Source organism: Corvus moneduloides, chromosome 19 (assembly GCF_009650955.1).
Source record: "Corvus moneduloides isolate bCorMon1 chromosome 19, bCorMon1.pri, whole genome shotgun sequence".
In the NCBI taxonomy this organism is placed as follows: Eukaryota; Metazoa; Chordata; class Aves; order Passeriformes; family Corvidae; genus Corvus; species Corvus moneduloides.
The window spans coordinates 1371649-1385129 of NC_045494.1; the positions used below are offsets into that span (position 1 = coordinate 1371649).

At 61.2% G+C, this 13481-nt stretch overlaps 1 protein-coding gene across 1 annotated transcript in view; it reads left to right on the forward strand.

Moving 5' to 3' along the window:
• Window positions 1–13481, forward strand: part of SDK2 (sidekick cell adhesion molecule 2) — a 44582-nt gene that overhangs the window by 15999 nt on the left and 15102 nt on the right. Inside the window, exons 2-5 of the mRNA XM_032129019.1 lie at window positions 2829–2988; window positions 10607–10713; window positions 11696–11843; window positions 12530–12663. Coding sequence (XP_031984910.1) covers window positions 2829–2988; window positions 10607–10713; window positions 11696–11843; window positions 12530–12663 — 549 coding nt within the window. The remainder of the gene's footprint in view (window positions 1–2828; window positions 2989–10606; window positions 10714–11695; window positions 11844–12529; window positions 12664–13481) is intronic.

Genomic DNA, 13481 nt, shown 5'->3' on the forward strand with positions numbered 1-13481 from the left:
AGGGGAGGGAGAGAGCTGGGACCGTCCCTGTCCCTGTCCCCCTTCCCTGTTGCCAGCCCTTGGAATCCCATCCGCCACCGCCGGCAGCTCGGCCCAGCCCCGGGGTCAGCGGTGAGGGCAGGATGGCGACAGAGGGGCTTGGTGGCACTTTTCTTCGTGGAGGGGGCACTGCTGGCATGGGATGGTGTGGCAGGGGGTGGCACGGGAGCTCCACACCGTCCCGTGCCGCCGGCAGATGTGCAGATGTTCCCGGAGACGCCCCTCGCGGCCGCCTGTGCTTGGAAAGTGATGAATTTCTGCACCAACTAATTAGCCTCTAATTAGCAAGCGGAGTGTAAACAGTCACAACAGATGGGGGAGAGGCGGAATGAGCAGTAATGACCCTTCGTTTGGGAGGGACGTGGCTGTCACCCACCGGGAACCCTCCCCCTGGGCCCAGGGCGGGGGGAATGGCAGCTCCCATCCGTGCCAGCTCCGTGGTGACGTGGTGGGAGCTCCATGAGCCTGGATTTGGTGATGCCATGGCCTGTCGGGGATGGTGGGAGAGAGGAGCTGTCCCCAGGGAGCAGAGCTGGGATGGCTGGTGCAGCTGGAGAGGGAAACTGAGGCCAGGAGGCTGCAGAAGGGGCTGGGGATGAGGGGTCAGCGCTGCTCAGCACTGCGGCCCCCACTCTTCTCCCCTCCAAGAGCTGCTGTGGGCATCCCCTGGGAAGACCAGGAACACCCGGTCTTGTCCCTGGAGGCCTCTCTGGAGACCTCGGAATTAACGAATCATGTTCCCCTCCCTGGATCCCTCCTCTCCTCCAGCCGCCCCTGCTGCTGGGTTGGGCTCCTTGGAGGGGCACGGGGCTCCCAGGAGGACGAGGAGGATTCCCCCTGAGCTCGGTGCCACCTTCACCCCCCACAGGGGACCCCCAGGATCCCCATCCCCGCTGTGCCCTGCCGTGGTCAGGGTGGGTTTGCCTTTCTGGGGGCACGGGAGGTGCTGGGCGCGAGGCGGCCGCCGTGACCTTCGCGGGCGGATCACCACGGAACGATCCATGTGGAATCAGGAGCCACCTCTCCTCCTCCTCCGCGCCGTTTTTCACCCCTTAATGCAGAACAGATGGCTCGGGCGCTTCAAAGCGTGATGAGCCTTAGCTGCTTAAAATCAAATTAGGATGGATGCGAACGGCGGGCGGGCTCAGGGGAAGGTGCGCCAGCAGCACCCTGCTTCCCAAACGCTTCCCAAACGCCTCCCAAACGCCTCCAGGACACCTCCCAGGTGCCTCCCAGACACGGGGTGCTGGCTGGGCACGGGGGGTGCACTGGGCAGTCCGATCTCAGTCCCTGCAGCGCTTGGCTGGAACCCGGCAGCACAGCCCATGGGATCAGCATTCCCTGGGGATCAGCCCGTTGTGCCGTGCTTGGATCCTCCCTGCGGCTGCATGGTGCCCAGTGGACCCCAGTCTGGTGCATGGCTCATTTACTGGTTTCATGCAGGAGGTGTTTGGATCCAGAGCTGCCATCTGGCTGTGCCACGTCCCCATCTGGGCACTGCTGTAATTCCAAAGTCTCCAGGGTGGCGTGGGTGAAGCCCCGGCCTTGCAGGTCAAGCTCTGCCATGCTGTGGTGGGGACACGTGTGGCCACCGCCGTGCACAGGTGACACAGGTGCTGCACTGGGATGTTCCTGTGAGCCCTGTGGCAGCTGTGTCCCTGCTCCTGGGGCACCCTGAGGGCTGCAGGGCTGCCGTGAGCTCTCCAGCCAGGGAGCAGCGCGGCCGTGGGTCGGGCTCACAGCAGTGGTGCCAAACCTCACAGCCAGGGCACCGAGCTGCCACTGGGCACCGCTCTGCCCCTGTGCCACCCGGCACACGCTGGGCCGCTGTGCCCTGATGCCCCAATGCCCGGATCCATCCCGGATCTGAGGCAGGGACACCAGGATGAGTGAGGGCTGCACTGTCCAGCCGGCACTGCTGAAGGTCAGAGAGGAAGATTAAATTAACAAGCCACAAGCTGCTCCTTCCCTTCCTAACGACTCCCCTGGCATCCAGCACCGCCGTGCCCTCCCCTTCGCCAGGCAGGGTGGTGTAAATCCACTGGGCATTCCCATGTGGGTGTGCAGGAGCTAGGGCCGAGGAAGGGGACCCTCAGTGCAGCTCTGGGGGTGCCTCTGAGCTCCCACAAACTCCTGTCACACCCCCAGGGTGGTGGGCACTGCCTCGGTGCTGCTCACAGCGTGGGGATCCACGGCAGGAATTCAGCTTGAGCAGACAAGAAAGCAAAGCCCTACCCCAAAGAAAAAACCCAGAGCTGTGATTGAACGTGCACTTGAAAGCTGCTGGGGAATATGAATGTGCCTTTGAAGTAAAAGGGCTTCCATTTGTTAAGCAGAAAATGGAGCTGTGTGGTTCGATTTATAGTTTTACTTAGCAAATAAAACAGGAGAGGAGTAAGTGGCTCTGCCTCGCTCCGCTTGCAGCCCCTCCGCCCCTTCACCCCCTGAGTTAAAAGCTCGGAGATGCTACAAAGGGAGCCGGGAATAAAGCAAAGAAGCAGCTTAGATAAACCTGCAGCGGGCTGAGCCCTTGCGGATGGGCTGCTGGAATGGCTCAGGGAGGGACAAGGGACAGGGAAGGGGGCTGGGAGGCCTGGCTGGAGCAGAGCGTGGGGAGGTGGCTGCGGGGTGATGGTGGTGCCAATGGAATCATGGAATGGTTTGGGTTGGAAGGGACCTTAAAGATCATTTTGTTCCATATTCTGCCGAGGCCAGGGACAGCAGTGCTGAGTGTCCATGGGGCTGGCAGGGATGTGGGTCCCTGATCCCTCTCCCTCCTCTCTCCACAGACGATGTCTCCCCGTACTTCAAGACGGAGCCGGTGCGGAGCCAGGTGCACCTGGAGGGGAACCGGCTGGTGCTGACCTGCATGGCCGAGGGCAGCTGGCCCCTCGAGTTCAAGTGGCTGCACAACAGCCGGGAGCTCACCAAGTTCTCCCTGGAATACCGGTGAGTCTGGAAAGGATGGTCAGTGTCACGGTGGGCTGCCCAGGGAGGTTTGGAGTCCCCATGCCTGGAGGTGTCCAAGGAAGACCCGGACGTGGCACTCGGTGCTTGGGCTGGGGACGAGGCGGGGATTGGGCACAGCTTGGGTGCAATGACCTTGGAGGTCTCTTCCAGCCTCAGTGATTCTGGGATTCTGAGTCTTCCTGAGCATCCAGGACAAATCCTGCCTGGCACACTGGTCCCTGGCAGGTGCCAGTGCCAGGGCTGCCATCCTGGAAGGCGACACAGAGGCAGCGCTTGGCAGCCCAGGAGCTGCTGGCTCTGTTTGCAGAGCAAACGGGGAGTTTAAGCAGGTCAACACCGGGGAGAAGGTGTTTGCACAAGCGGATTAACACCTTAACACTGGGCTGCGGATCACAGCCTGCCCGTGGCTGCCTGGGAACAGCCAGACCGGGAAGGGGCAAGGCGGGGAGGCATGAGAGAGTGCCCAGATCCAGCCCCATGTGCCAACTGATCCTGGCACAGAGCGACTCCAGCCCCTTGGAGATGGCCTGTAAATCAAGGCGGGCACCTCTTGCCGTCTCCTGTGAGTGTGTGTGTCATCCTCTCTGTTTCAATCAATAATTCAGGTCGAGACAAGCCGTTCCCCCTTTCCAGGCATCGAATCTAAAGGCGCCGTGTTGCTGTAGCAACGCGGAGCTGCTCCGGGATGCCGGGAACGCGGAGAGAGTGGCTGGGTGACGTCGTGTGCCGTGCTGGGATCCTGCAGCCCGGGCCGTCCTTGGGGACCCTGGGGACTGTCCCCCACTCAGGCGTGGTGGCTGCAGCTCTGCAAGGCCCTCCGAAGGGGCTGGGGGCCCTGTGGGACGCCCTTGTTCCTTGCCATGGTGTGGAAGTTCAGAGACTTGTTGAGCCCCACAATTCCCAGAGCTCCCTCGTGTCAGGAATGCGGCTCTTTCCCAGGCAGGAGGAACGAGTCAGGACCCTGACCCCAGGCTCTGCTCTGTCCTGGGAGTGGGTTGGGGTGCCTGGGCGTCACCTACAAACCCAGAATGGGGATTCTGACTTTTTGTCCTGAATTTCTCCTGGGTTTGGCCCGTGCCTCAGTTTACCCTTCAGTAGCAAAGGGGCCAAGCACTGGTGTCTGTGCTCCGGGATGCCCGGCAGCTCCGCATCCCTGCATCCCTGCATCCCTGCTCCAAGGTCACTCCCCTCCCGTGGATCTCTCAGCCCCCAGTTCCAGCATCCATCCAGAAAGGATGAAGAAGGAAGCGAGAAACCAAACAAACAAACACGTGGGGAAAACCCAAACAAACCCAGCGCAGCCAATGGAGCCGAGAAGGCCCCGTGCAAATCCCTGCCGGGCTCCCACGGAACCTGCCAGCATCCCTTGGCTCTGCCCGGGGCTCTGTGGGGATTTAGAGTGTGGAGATGAGGGTTTGGCTGTCTTGCCTGGCACTGGAGGCTGCTGGTGAGAAGGCGAAGGACCAAAATTAGTTATGATGGGCAGAAATTGAATTTTAATAGAGCTGTCGGTGGCGTGGAGCCAGCCCGCTCAGGCAGTGGGAAGGTTGTAATTAAAAGTTAACGAGTTTAGAAACAGAGTAATCCTTGGAGAGGGGAGGGCCGGTGCCGATGGCCGGGGAGGCTCAGGGATGCTCTTGGCCGAGCGGGATCGGGAACGGCTCTGGGGGCGTCGGTGCCCTGGGTGAGGGGTTTGGGGTGCACCAGTCCCTCCCAGCTCGGTGCTGCCGTGTGTCCCCCACTCCAGGGACAGGAGGACATTCCCCAGAGCCCGGCTGTGCCCATGAGGGCGGCCTTGGAGGGGTGGATGTGCTGCGGGGGGCTGTGCCCAGGGCCTGGCTGGACTTGGCGGCTTCAGCTCGTGGTTCCCAGCCAGGGCACTGTGTCTCCAAGCATTTCATCCTCATCATCCTCACCGCTGCTCCCCAGATCCCCTCCTGAGCCGGGCATCCCTCTGGCACTGCTGGGCTGCAGTGGCCTTTGTGCATTTTTCCCGTTTTGGGGGGCTGCGGGCAGGGGGTCGCAGTCCCCTCGCCCCCCTCGAGCCGCCCCACTTCGTGCTCGCCGGTGGTCGGAGGAGCTCACGCCATGTTTCCGGGGAAGGAGCCGCTCTCCCAGTTCGGCAGCGTTTCCATGGCGACCGCCCTTTCCTTCCCGCAGCGGTTCCGCCGCCACCGGAGCGGCTCTGGGCGTTCGCCCGGTGGGCGACGGGCTCGGGCAGCTCCTCCTCTGCGTGGAGCTGATCCCCCGGGAGCATCCCTGGGGAGCACGGCGGGATCGCTTGGCTCTGTGAGCTTGCGGAGCCAACCTCCCTGAGGAGCATCCCGGGGGATTAGGTGTGATGAGGGACTCCAGAAGGACTGGGGACCAGCCTGGGGCTGTGTGTTCGTGGAGTCTTCCCCCCGCCGGGAGCCATCCCTGGGGACTGTGGGAGATTGGGCACCAGCCTGGCTCTGTGCCTGAGCATGGACCCATCCCCCCGGAGCATCCCTGGGGATGGGAGCATCGCAGCTTCGTTCCACACGCACGCAGAGCTGTCTTCCCTCAGGAGCATCCCAGGGGATCGAGCAGGATGAGGGACCCTCGAGGGATTGAGCAGCAGCCTGGCTCTGTGTGTGTGTGGGGGGGGGACATCCTCCCTTGGGAGCATCCCTGGGGACCGTGGCGGGATCAGGGATCAGCCTGTGGCTCTGGGTGTGCCCACGGACCTGTGACCCCAGGAGCACCCCTGGGGATGGAATGGGATCAGGGACCACCTGCCTTCCCCTCTCCTTGCTCTCTCCATTGCCTGCCGCTGGCATGGGGCGCAGGAGGACATTTTCCCATGGGATCCCTGCTGTCTCCCGCTCCGGGGACCCCACAGTGACAGCCCTCCGATGCCCACCGAGGTGACAGTCGTGCCCACACGCTCGGGTGCCCTGGCCCTGCTGTCCAGGGCCAGCTCTATTTCCCCTCTCCAGGGTCTCTCCAGTGCCGGGCTCTCCGCGAACTCTCCGGAGCGGCTCGTACGAGGAATCATAACATGCAAATCAGGCAGCTTGATGTCTTTAATGAAATCCTCGGAAGGGAAGCTCTTCTCTGGTGAATTGAGGATATTTATTCCTCATACAAGAAATTTAACATGCAGATTAGTTGGGTCTGGTAATTTATCACATGAGATTGTCCTATTAAGGGCTGCATCGAGTCCTGCTGCCTTCGAAAATTACCTTACACATAGATTACCTCTGGACAGACTCCCATCCATAGGGATGCATCTTCCAGCTCCTAAATCAGCCCTTGTGCCTCTCCTCATGGCCTCCACAGCTGGTGCAGGAGTCCAGCAGCTACTGAAGGATTCCCCGCCTCCTCTCAAGAGCCCAGATCCCCTTTGCTGGAGCTTGGAAAAGTGTAATTCCATCTCTGACTCCGGCTGGCTGTGCCCCAGCTCCTGCTAGCCAAGCAGGGCTGGCACAGCTGAGCCTCCCAGTGCCACTCCCTGCCAACCCTGGGGTGGGTTTTCCAGCACAGGGTGCCTCTGATCCATCTCCATCTCCTTCCAGGAGCCTTTCTGTGTGGGCTCACCAAGATTTGGGGCAGATCTGGGGCTCTTTCAACCCCCACTCCTTGCTGGGCTGTTTTGGGGTGTCCCCTGGGGGTGCAGGGACAAAACTGGCTGCACATGCAGGACCCCAATGAGACTCTGTGGCCTGGTGAGGATCCCAAATGTTTGATGCCCAGAGTTTATCCCCACATTATGTAAAATACGGAGCCAGGAGCCCCTAAAATTCCCAGACCTGGGGCAAACAGGATGGATCATCCCCGGATTCCTGCTGGAATCTCAATCTGTGCTGCTGCTCACCGGGAGCTCATCCCTGCTCTGGGGGGCCCAGCTCTTTGCCAGCTCAGGTGCAAAGCCCAGCCCTCTGCCTCGGGGAGCTAATTACCATGCAGTGAGTTAATTAATGGGAGCTGAAGAACATTGGAGGGGTTGTATCCAGGCTGGGTGGGAGCCCAGCAGGGCGTTTCTGCTTCTGGTGGCTCCAGCCTGGCCTGTGTCATCTTTGGCATCACCATGCAAGTGGCAAAGCCCCAGGAGTGCCGGTGAGGAGCTCGGGCAGCATGGGGCGGGTTTTCCTGGGAATGCTTGTGCTGGGAAGGCTCCTGCTTGTCTCTGTGCCTTGTTTGGAATTGGGGGGACACTTGAATGTTGGCGTGAGGAGCCGTGGGCACAGGGCAGTGGTGCCAGTGAACCGCAGCAGTGTCGGGGCTGGCAGGAGGCACCTGGTGGGATGGCAGTGGAGGGAAACTCCCTGCTGGGATCTCACAGGGGCTCAGGAGCCACGGCAGAGAGGACAGGGAACTGTCAGGTGAGAGATGCCACCAGAGCTGGGAGGTGGCCAAGCTCGTGGTTAGCAATGCACCAGAGCCCTCCGGATGCCACAACAGGGATCGAGGCTCGCTCCGTCCCTGCTCTGCAGGAAGGAGGCTGGTTAATACACGGGCATTAATTATTAAATGGCTCATTGTTCTGGCAGGGCCAATTGAGGCAGCGATTTACGGGGCTGCCGGCGCCCGCCCAATTCCCACGGCCGAGGGAGGGAAAACACTCCGGGCAGGCGGAGAGGCGGCGGCCACGTGGAGCCAAACGGAGCCTGTTGCAATCGGGAGCTAATTGAGATCCAATAGCCCAGTTAAGCGGGGCTGATGGAGCACCGGGGGGGTGCTCCCAGCCACATCGAGCGCTGGCCCGGCGCGGCGGCCAGGACACGCGCTCGGATGCTTCGAGTCGTTAGAGCTCTGCTAAGTGTGTTTTAATGCTCACTTGACATTTCATTATCCCACAGTAACTATTCAAACACACGTCCCCTCCAGAATTAATTAGTCGTTATACAGGATATTAATCAAAGCGGACTGTGCCAGTGTGCTTCCATCCCAAATCCGATCCAGCTGTTGCTGTTACTGGGTGGCACTGGAACAACCTCACAGATTTCTGTGCTCTTCTGGCTTTCAATTTGATGGATCAAATCCTTTGGCTGATGCTTTTCCCGGCCCTTCTCCACCCCCTCAATCTAAGAATAATTCGGCAGCGTCAGCCCCACGCTCCTCAGCAACCCTACAATAACAGAGCCACAGCAGCAGCCAGAGCTGGGGCATGGCTGTGCCAGAGCGATGGGAGCAATCCTGCGGAACACGGCGGTGCCGTGCCAGGATCGCACGGTGAGGAGCTGGGCATGCTGCTGTGCCCTGCCCTGCCTCGCTGGCGGCATCAGGGATGGATGGATGGATGGATGGATGGATGGATAGGTTGTCATTCCTGGCATGCAGCCATCCATCTGTCAGACTGATCTGGTGCCAAAGCTGCTGCTGCAAACCCGCCGGTCTCCCGGCACGGGGCTCCTGCCTCCGGATCCCCCTCCTGACCCCGGGGCCGAGCGGGACACAGCCGCTTCCTGACGGAGCAGCGTGGGTCAGTGCTCGCTCTGGAAGGGCTTTTCCCCACGGACGATGCCCTGTCAACCTCCGTCTTCACAGAGAAGCCAAACAAACCCCTGGAACAGCAGAGTCAGCAGCGAGGGCTGCGCTGGGAGCTGGGCCAGGCTGCAGCTCCGTCCCGGCTGGAGAGGGGGCGGATGGACAGAGCCACCCGGCCGGGGCACCGGGATCGGTCCCAGCTGGAGGAGCGGCTTCCTTGCATGGAACAATGGATCTGGGAGCTCTGGCCGTGGAGCTGTGGCTGTGGCACAAACTGCAGGGCCTCTGTGGGGTGACATTCACCCCTCCTGCCTGCAGCACGTCCCCTGTGAGGGGGTGACAGGAGGGTGACATTGGGGGTGAAATCGATTCCCGTCCCCTTCCAGCCAGGCGTGATGGGGGAAGGAAATCGAATCCGAGTGGTCTTGGATAAAAGCCTCGGTGGAAGGCGAGCGGGAGAGAGCAAAGTCTGTGCTGGTTTGGTTGATGACTGCGGGCTGGGCTGCGCCGGGAATTGATTTCCTTTCTCCGGGCTATTTTCAGCTGCTGAGGTGTGTGTGGAAGTGCTGCTGCTTTAATAACTCCACCAGCTCCCGTGTGTGGGGACCAGGTCCCCTTAATTGGATCTGCCGGAGTGTCCTGGGCTGGGGACAAGGCTCCCGGTGCCCATGGAGCTGTCCTGCCTGTGGGGGACAAGGTGCTGCCAGCGCTGTGCATTAAAGGTGCTCCCTGTGACCCCAGGGGTGGGGCTGGTTTGGGTCTCTTGGGCTGTGCTGGTGGCTTTGCATCGTCCCTGTCCTGGAATGAGGGTCTGGAAGGGACATGGCAGCGAGGACACGGATCTGTCTGGGGACACACGTGTCCCTCTGCTGCTGCGTGTCCGTCCACCCATCCGTCCATCGGTGTGCGTGTGTTCGGGAGCCACGGTGTGATTTATTAACCAGGACACCACAAGGAGAGCGGGGCCATTATTCCTGGCGTCTGCAGCCGTTCCTGACAGCTCCGTGGAATTGAAATATCTTATTTAAAGCCTCTGGGGAGCATTTTTAAATATCAGCCGTGACACTCAAGGACTCGTTCCCAAAGGGCACCCTCCCTCCTCCCGCGGGGACGGGTGACCCCGGCACGCCGCGTGGGTGGGCGGCCGGGTGGGTGTCACAGCGGGTTTGGTGCCAGTCCCGCCGTGCCCGCCCCATCTCCGCGGTGTCGCCGGGCCAGGGGCGAGCCCCGTGTCCCCTGTCACCTTCTCCCGCACGGGGAGGTGGGCGCGGGGCCCCGCTGCGCTCCCGGCACGGGGAACGCGCTCCTCAGGTCTTATGAAAGTTTAATTTACCCTCAGTTCTCAGAAGAGCAAACAAAGCTCTGCCGAAAGAGCCCGCGGCGGGTTTTAACGCAAGATTAGATTTTGGGCAAGGAGGGCTCAGCTTGCTTTGTTTATTCCCTCTCTGTTTTATCTCGCAGCGCTCCCCGTCGGGGACGGCGACGCTGCAGCGCCTGCCCGGCCCCCGGAGCCTCCCCCGTGTTGTGAGGGGGATGAAACAGGAGCTCCAGGGGTGGGGACTGCCCGGCGAGGTCTGGTGGCAGCAGGGTCCGGCTTGGGGATCGGGGCGATGCTCGGGGGATGGGCGAGTGGAGATGTGGTGATTTCCTTTATCTCCTCACCGGCTGCTGGTGCTGGCGACTGATAAGAGCAGGCGTGGGGGTGATAAGGGGGTTCAGCCGGGATTCATCGGAGCAGTGCCGGACTTGGCTGCTCTCGGGTCCGGGCTGAGTGACACCAGCAGGCCGCGGTGTCACGGCTGGGATGGCGAGTCCCAGGTCCCAGCTCATGGCGATGGGTCACGTCCAGCCTCTGGGCTGGGAGGGCGACGGTCACCAGCTCGTGCGCAGTGAAAGCGCCTCCAGTGTGGGTGGCCACGAGTCCCTGTGTGACAGTGAGGGACACGGGGGTGTTCCCCCAGCCTGAGCACACATCCATGCCTGCGTGGCCATGCACATCCATGTAGTGCATGCGCCTCCTTCCTCGGGGAAAAGGAGCTCCTGGCATAGGTGCAGGAAATCGGGGGGGTGGGCAGGACCTGCAGCCTCTCCGGGGGGCTGTGACAGTGACACGAATGTCCCCTCACTGCTGATACCCCTCCCACAGGTACATGATCACCTCGCTGGACCGCACCCACGCCGGCTTCTACCGCTGCATCGTCCGCAACCGCATGGGAGCCCTGCTGCAGCGCCAGACTGAGGTGCAGGTGGCCTGTAAGTGACCGTCCTGCTCTGTGGCGAGCGCGTGGGGACACCCAGCTCCCGGCACTGGGGGGCTGCTCTGGTGTTGGAGCCACTTGTGGCCAGCACGTGTGAGCTTGGAGCATCCCTGGGGTGATTCTGGCAGGGACATCGGAGCATCCCTGCGGCGATGCCGGGAGGGACGTCTGAAGCATCCCTGGGGTGGCGCTGGCGGGAATGTCCAGAGATTTAAGGAGGAGATGGGAGTGCTGAGGCTTGGGATGGTGGTTCTGTCCCCCTAAGGGACCTGCCGCTCCCTGTCACCCCTTGCCTCCGGGATACCCCCAATCCCACGCCCTTAAACACCTCCTGAGGAGCAGTGACAAATCAGGAGGATAATGAGAAATTAATAAGACAGCTGTGCTAACAACTAATGATAATGGCAAAGTCGTTAAAAAAGGATTCTTTACATGTTTTTAATTACAGCAATTAAGGAACTCAATAAAATCCCCTGTCCCACCCCCCTCCTCCGTGCCCCCCGCTTCCCTCAGTCTCCCACAACTGCTGTGTGCTTCCAGCCTGGGAATGCAGGCTGGGATGGAGGCAACTGTGCCCCACCTTGTCCCTGGAGTCAGGGTCTCCTGCTGGGATGCTCCCAGCACTGGGACATGGGATGGGACACGGAGAGGGGCCGGGGAGCCCCGGGACTGAGCCCTTCCTACAGTGGCTGCAGCCTGTCCATGGTGGGGGACATTCGGACAGGGATCCCTGACCCAGGACACGGGTGATGGGGCTCCAGGAGCTGGAGGGATGGATCACCAGGAGCAGCTGGTGGGATCTGAGCCACCCCACATCCCTGAGCCAGCCAAGCCGAGGAGGGTACCAGGAGCAGCCCCTCTGCATCATCCCCTGGAGAGCCCATCCCACAGAGCCCATCCAGAGCCGGGGCTGGCTCCCTGGGTGCACTCCCAGCCTCTCCCCAGCCCCTGTGACGGTTCTCTCCTCTGCTCTGCAGACATGGGGAGCTTCGAGGACAGCGAGACGCAGCAGAGCGTGTCCCACGGAGAGGCCGCCGTCATCCGCGCGCCCCGCATCTCCAGCTTCCCGCAGCCGCAGGTCACCTGGTTCCGCGATGGACGGAAGATCTCCCCCAGCAGCCGCATGTGAGCAGCCCCAGGATGCCCCTGGGATCCCCCTGGAACCCCCCCAGCATGCCCGGGGCTGCATCTCCCGTTGTCCCTGCACTGAGGATGTTTAACCAACGTCTCGAGCGCGTTGTGCTAAAACCCGGGGACACACTCGGTGACTAACGGCTCTGTTTGCCACCAGAGGAAGGGATTTCTTAACAAAAAATGAAAACAAGGGGGAGGAAGGCGGGGGAGAGGGTGGGAGAGAACCAAACACGGCACGCACGTGTGTGCCAGGTGTCCCCACGGAGCTGTGGCAGATCCCGGTGCTGCCGGAGCCCCGGCAGCCTCAGCCTGCAGGAATTGAATTTGTAACCCCCATTATGCAGGAATTGAACTGGTCTCCTTTCGATTTGCAGAGCGGGATTGAGGAGATAAAACTCCTTTATCTCATATTTAATGGTAAAAAAATATATTCCCCACAGCATTTTATGTTTCCAGCAGATTAGATTGTTCCATTAAATAAAAAATGAAAAAAAAAAAAAAAAAGAAATCCTAGGAATCTGCACGGTCCCATGGGCTCTGCTTGGAGAGAGGGGTGCGGGGCTTGGTCCCCCCATCCCGGGGTCTGTGCTTGGGGCAGGGGGGGTGCTGGGTGGGGAATGAGGGTCCCAGCTCGATGTCCCCTTTGGCTTCACTCCCACCCCCCTCTCCTGCCCCAGAGCCATCACGCTGGAGAACACCCTGGTCATCCTGTCCACGGTGGCCCCGGACGCGGGGCGTTACTACGTGCAGGCGGTCAATGACAAGAACGGGGACAACAAGACGAGCCAGCCCATCACCCTGACCGTGGCCAGTGAGTGTGGGGGCACTGCCCCCCTCCCCCCATCCCCAGCCTCGCCCCCCCAATTTAATTTGCAGTAAATCTCTTCGGAGGCTCTGGCTTCTGCTGACTTAACAGTTCAGCTGCCTCAGAATTTATTCAGGCGCTCGGGGATGTGCTGCCGGCGCTGGAGTGTCACAGGCAGACCTCCTGCTCCAGCTGCATCCGGCCGCGCCCCGGGGATGGGCTGCGGAATGGGGGCTGCAGTGTCACCCCATGGACACCCTCCCCCACCCCTGCCCATGTCCCCCTGTCAGCTCCCGGTGCTCTGGAGCTGCCCCTGCCTGGGGGCCAGCCCTGCAACCTCATCCCTCCAGTTCCTCTGGGCCCTCCAGGACTTCCAAGGGTCCCCCAGCCCATTTGGGTGGTGACAGCCCATCCCATGGGACATGCCCTGAAGTGGCATCAGTCCTGTCACACTCTCCCCCATCTCCCCTTCTGCTGCTCCGCAGGGTTAGGATAGGTTATCCCTGTCTGTGGCGGGCTCTGCCTGTCTCCCATCCCCATTAATCTGTTTTCCCATCCCTTGGCGTCCTGGAGCACCATAAACATCCCGGAGCCCCTGTTTATGGATTCAGCTCTATCAGCAGCTTTCGAGCTGATCGCGTTTTTACAGCGCTTACATGAGGGTTTTTTATTGTTGCCATCATTTTGCTTTATGGACTCCCTGTTCCCTCCTCCCTGCTGCCACCAGCCTGGTGGCCTGCCCAGGGGTGCCAGGGCTCCCACGGGAGGACATGGCTTAGGGACACCTGGGAAGGCACCGTGATGCCACCAGGATGGCATCAGGT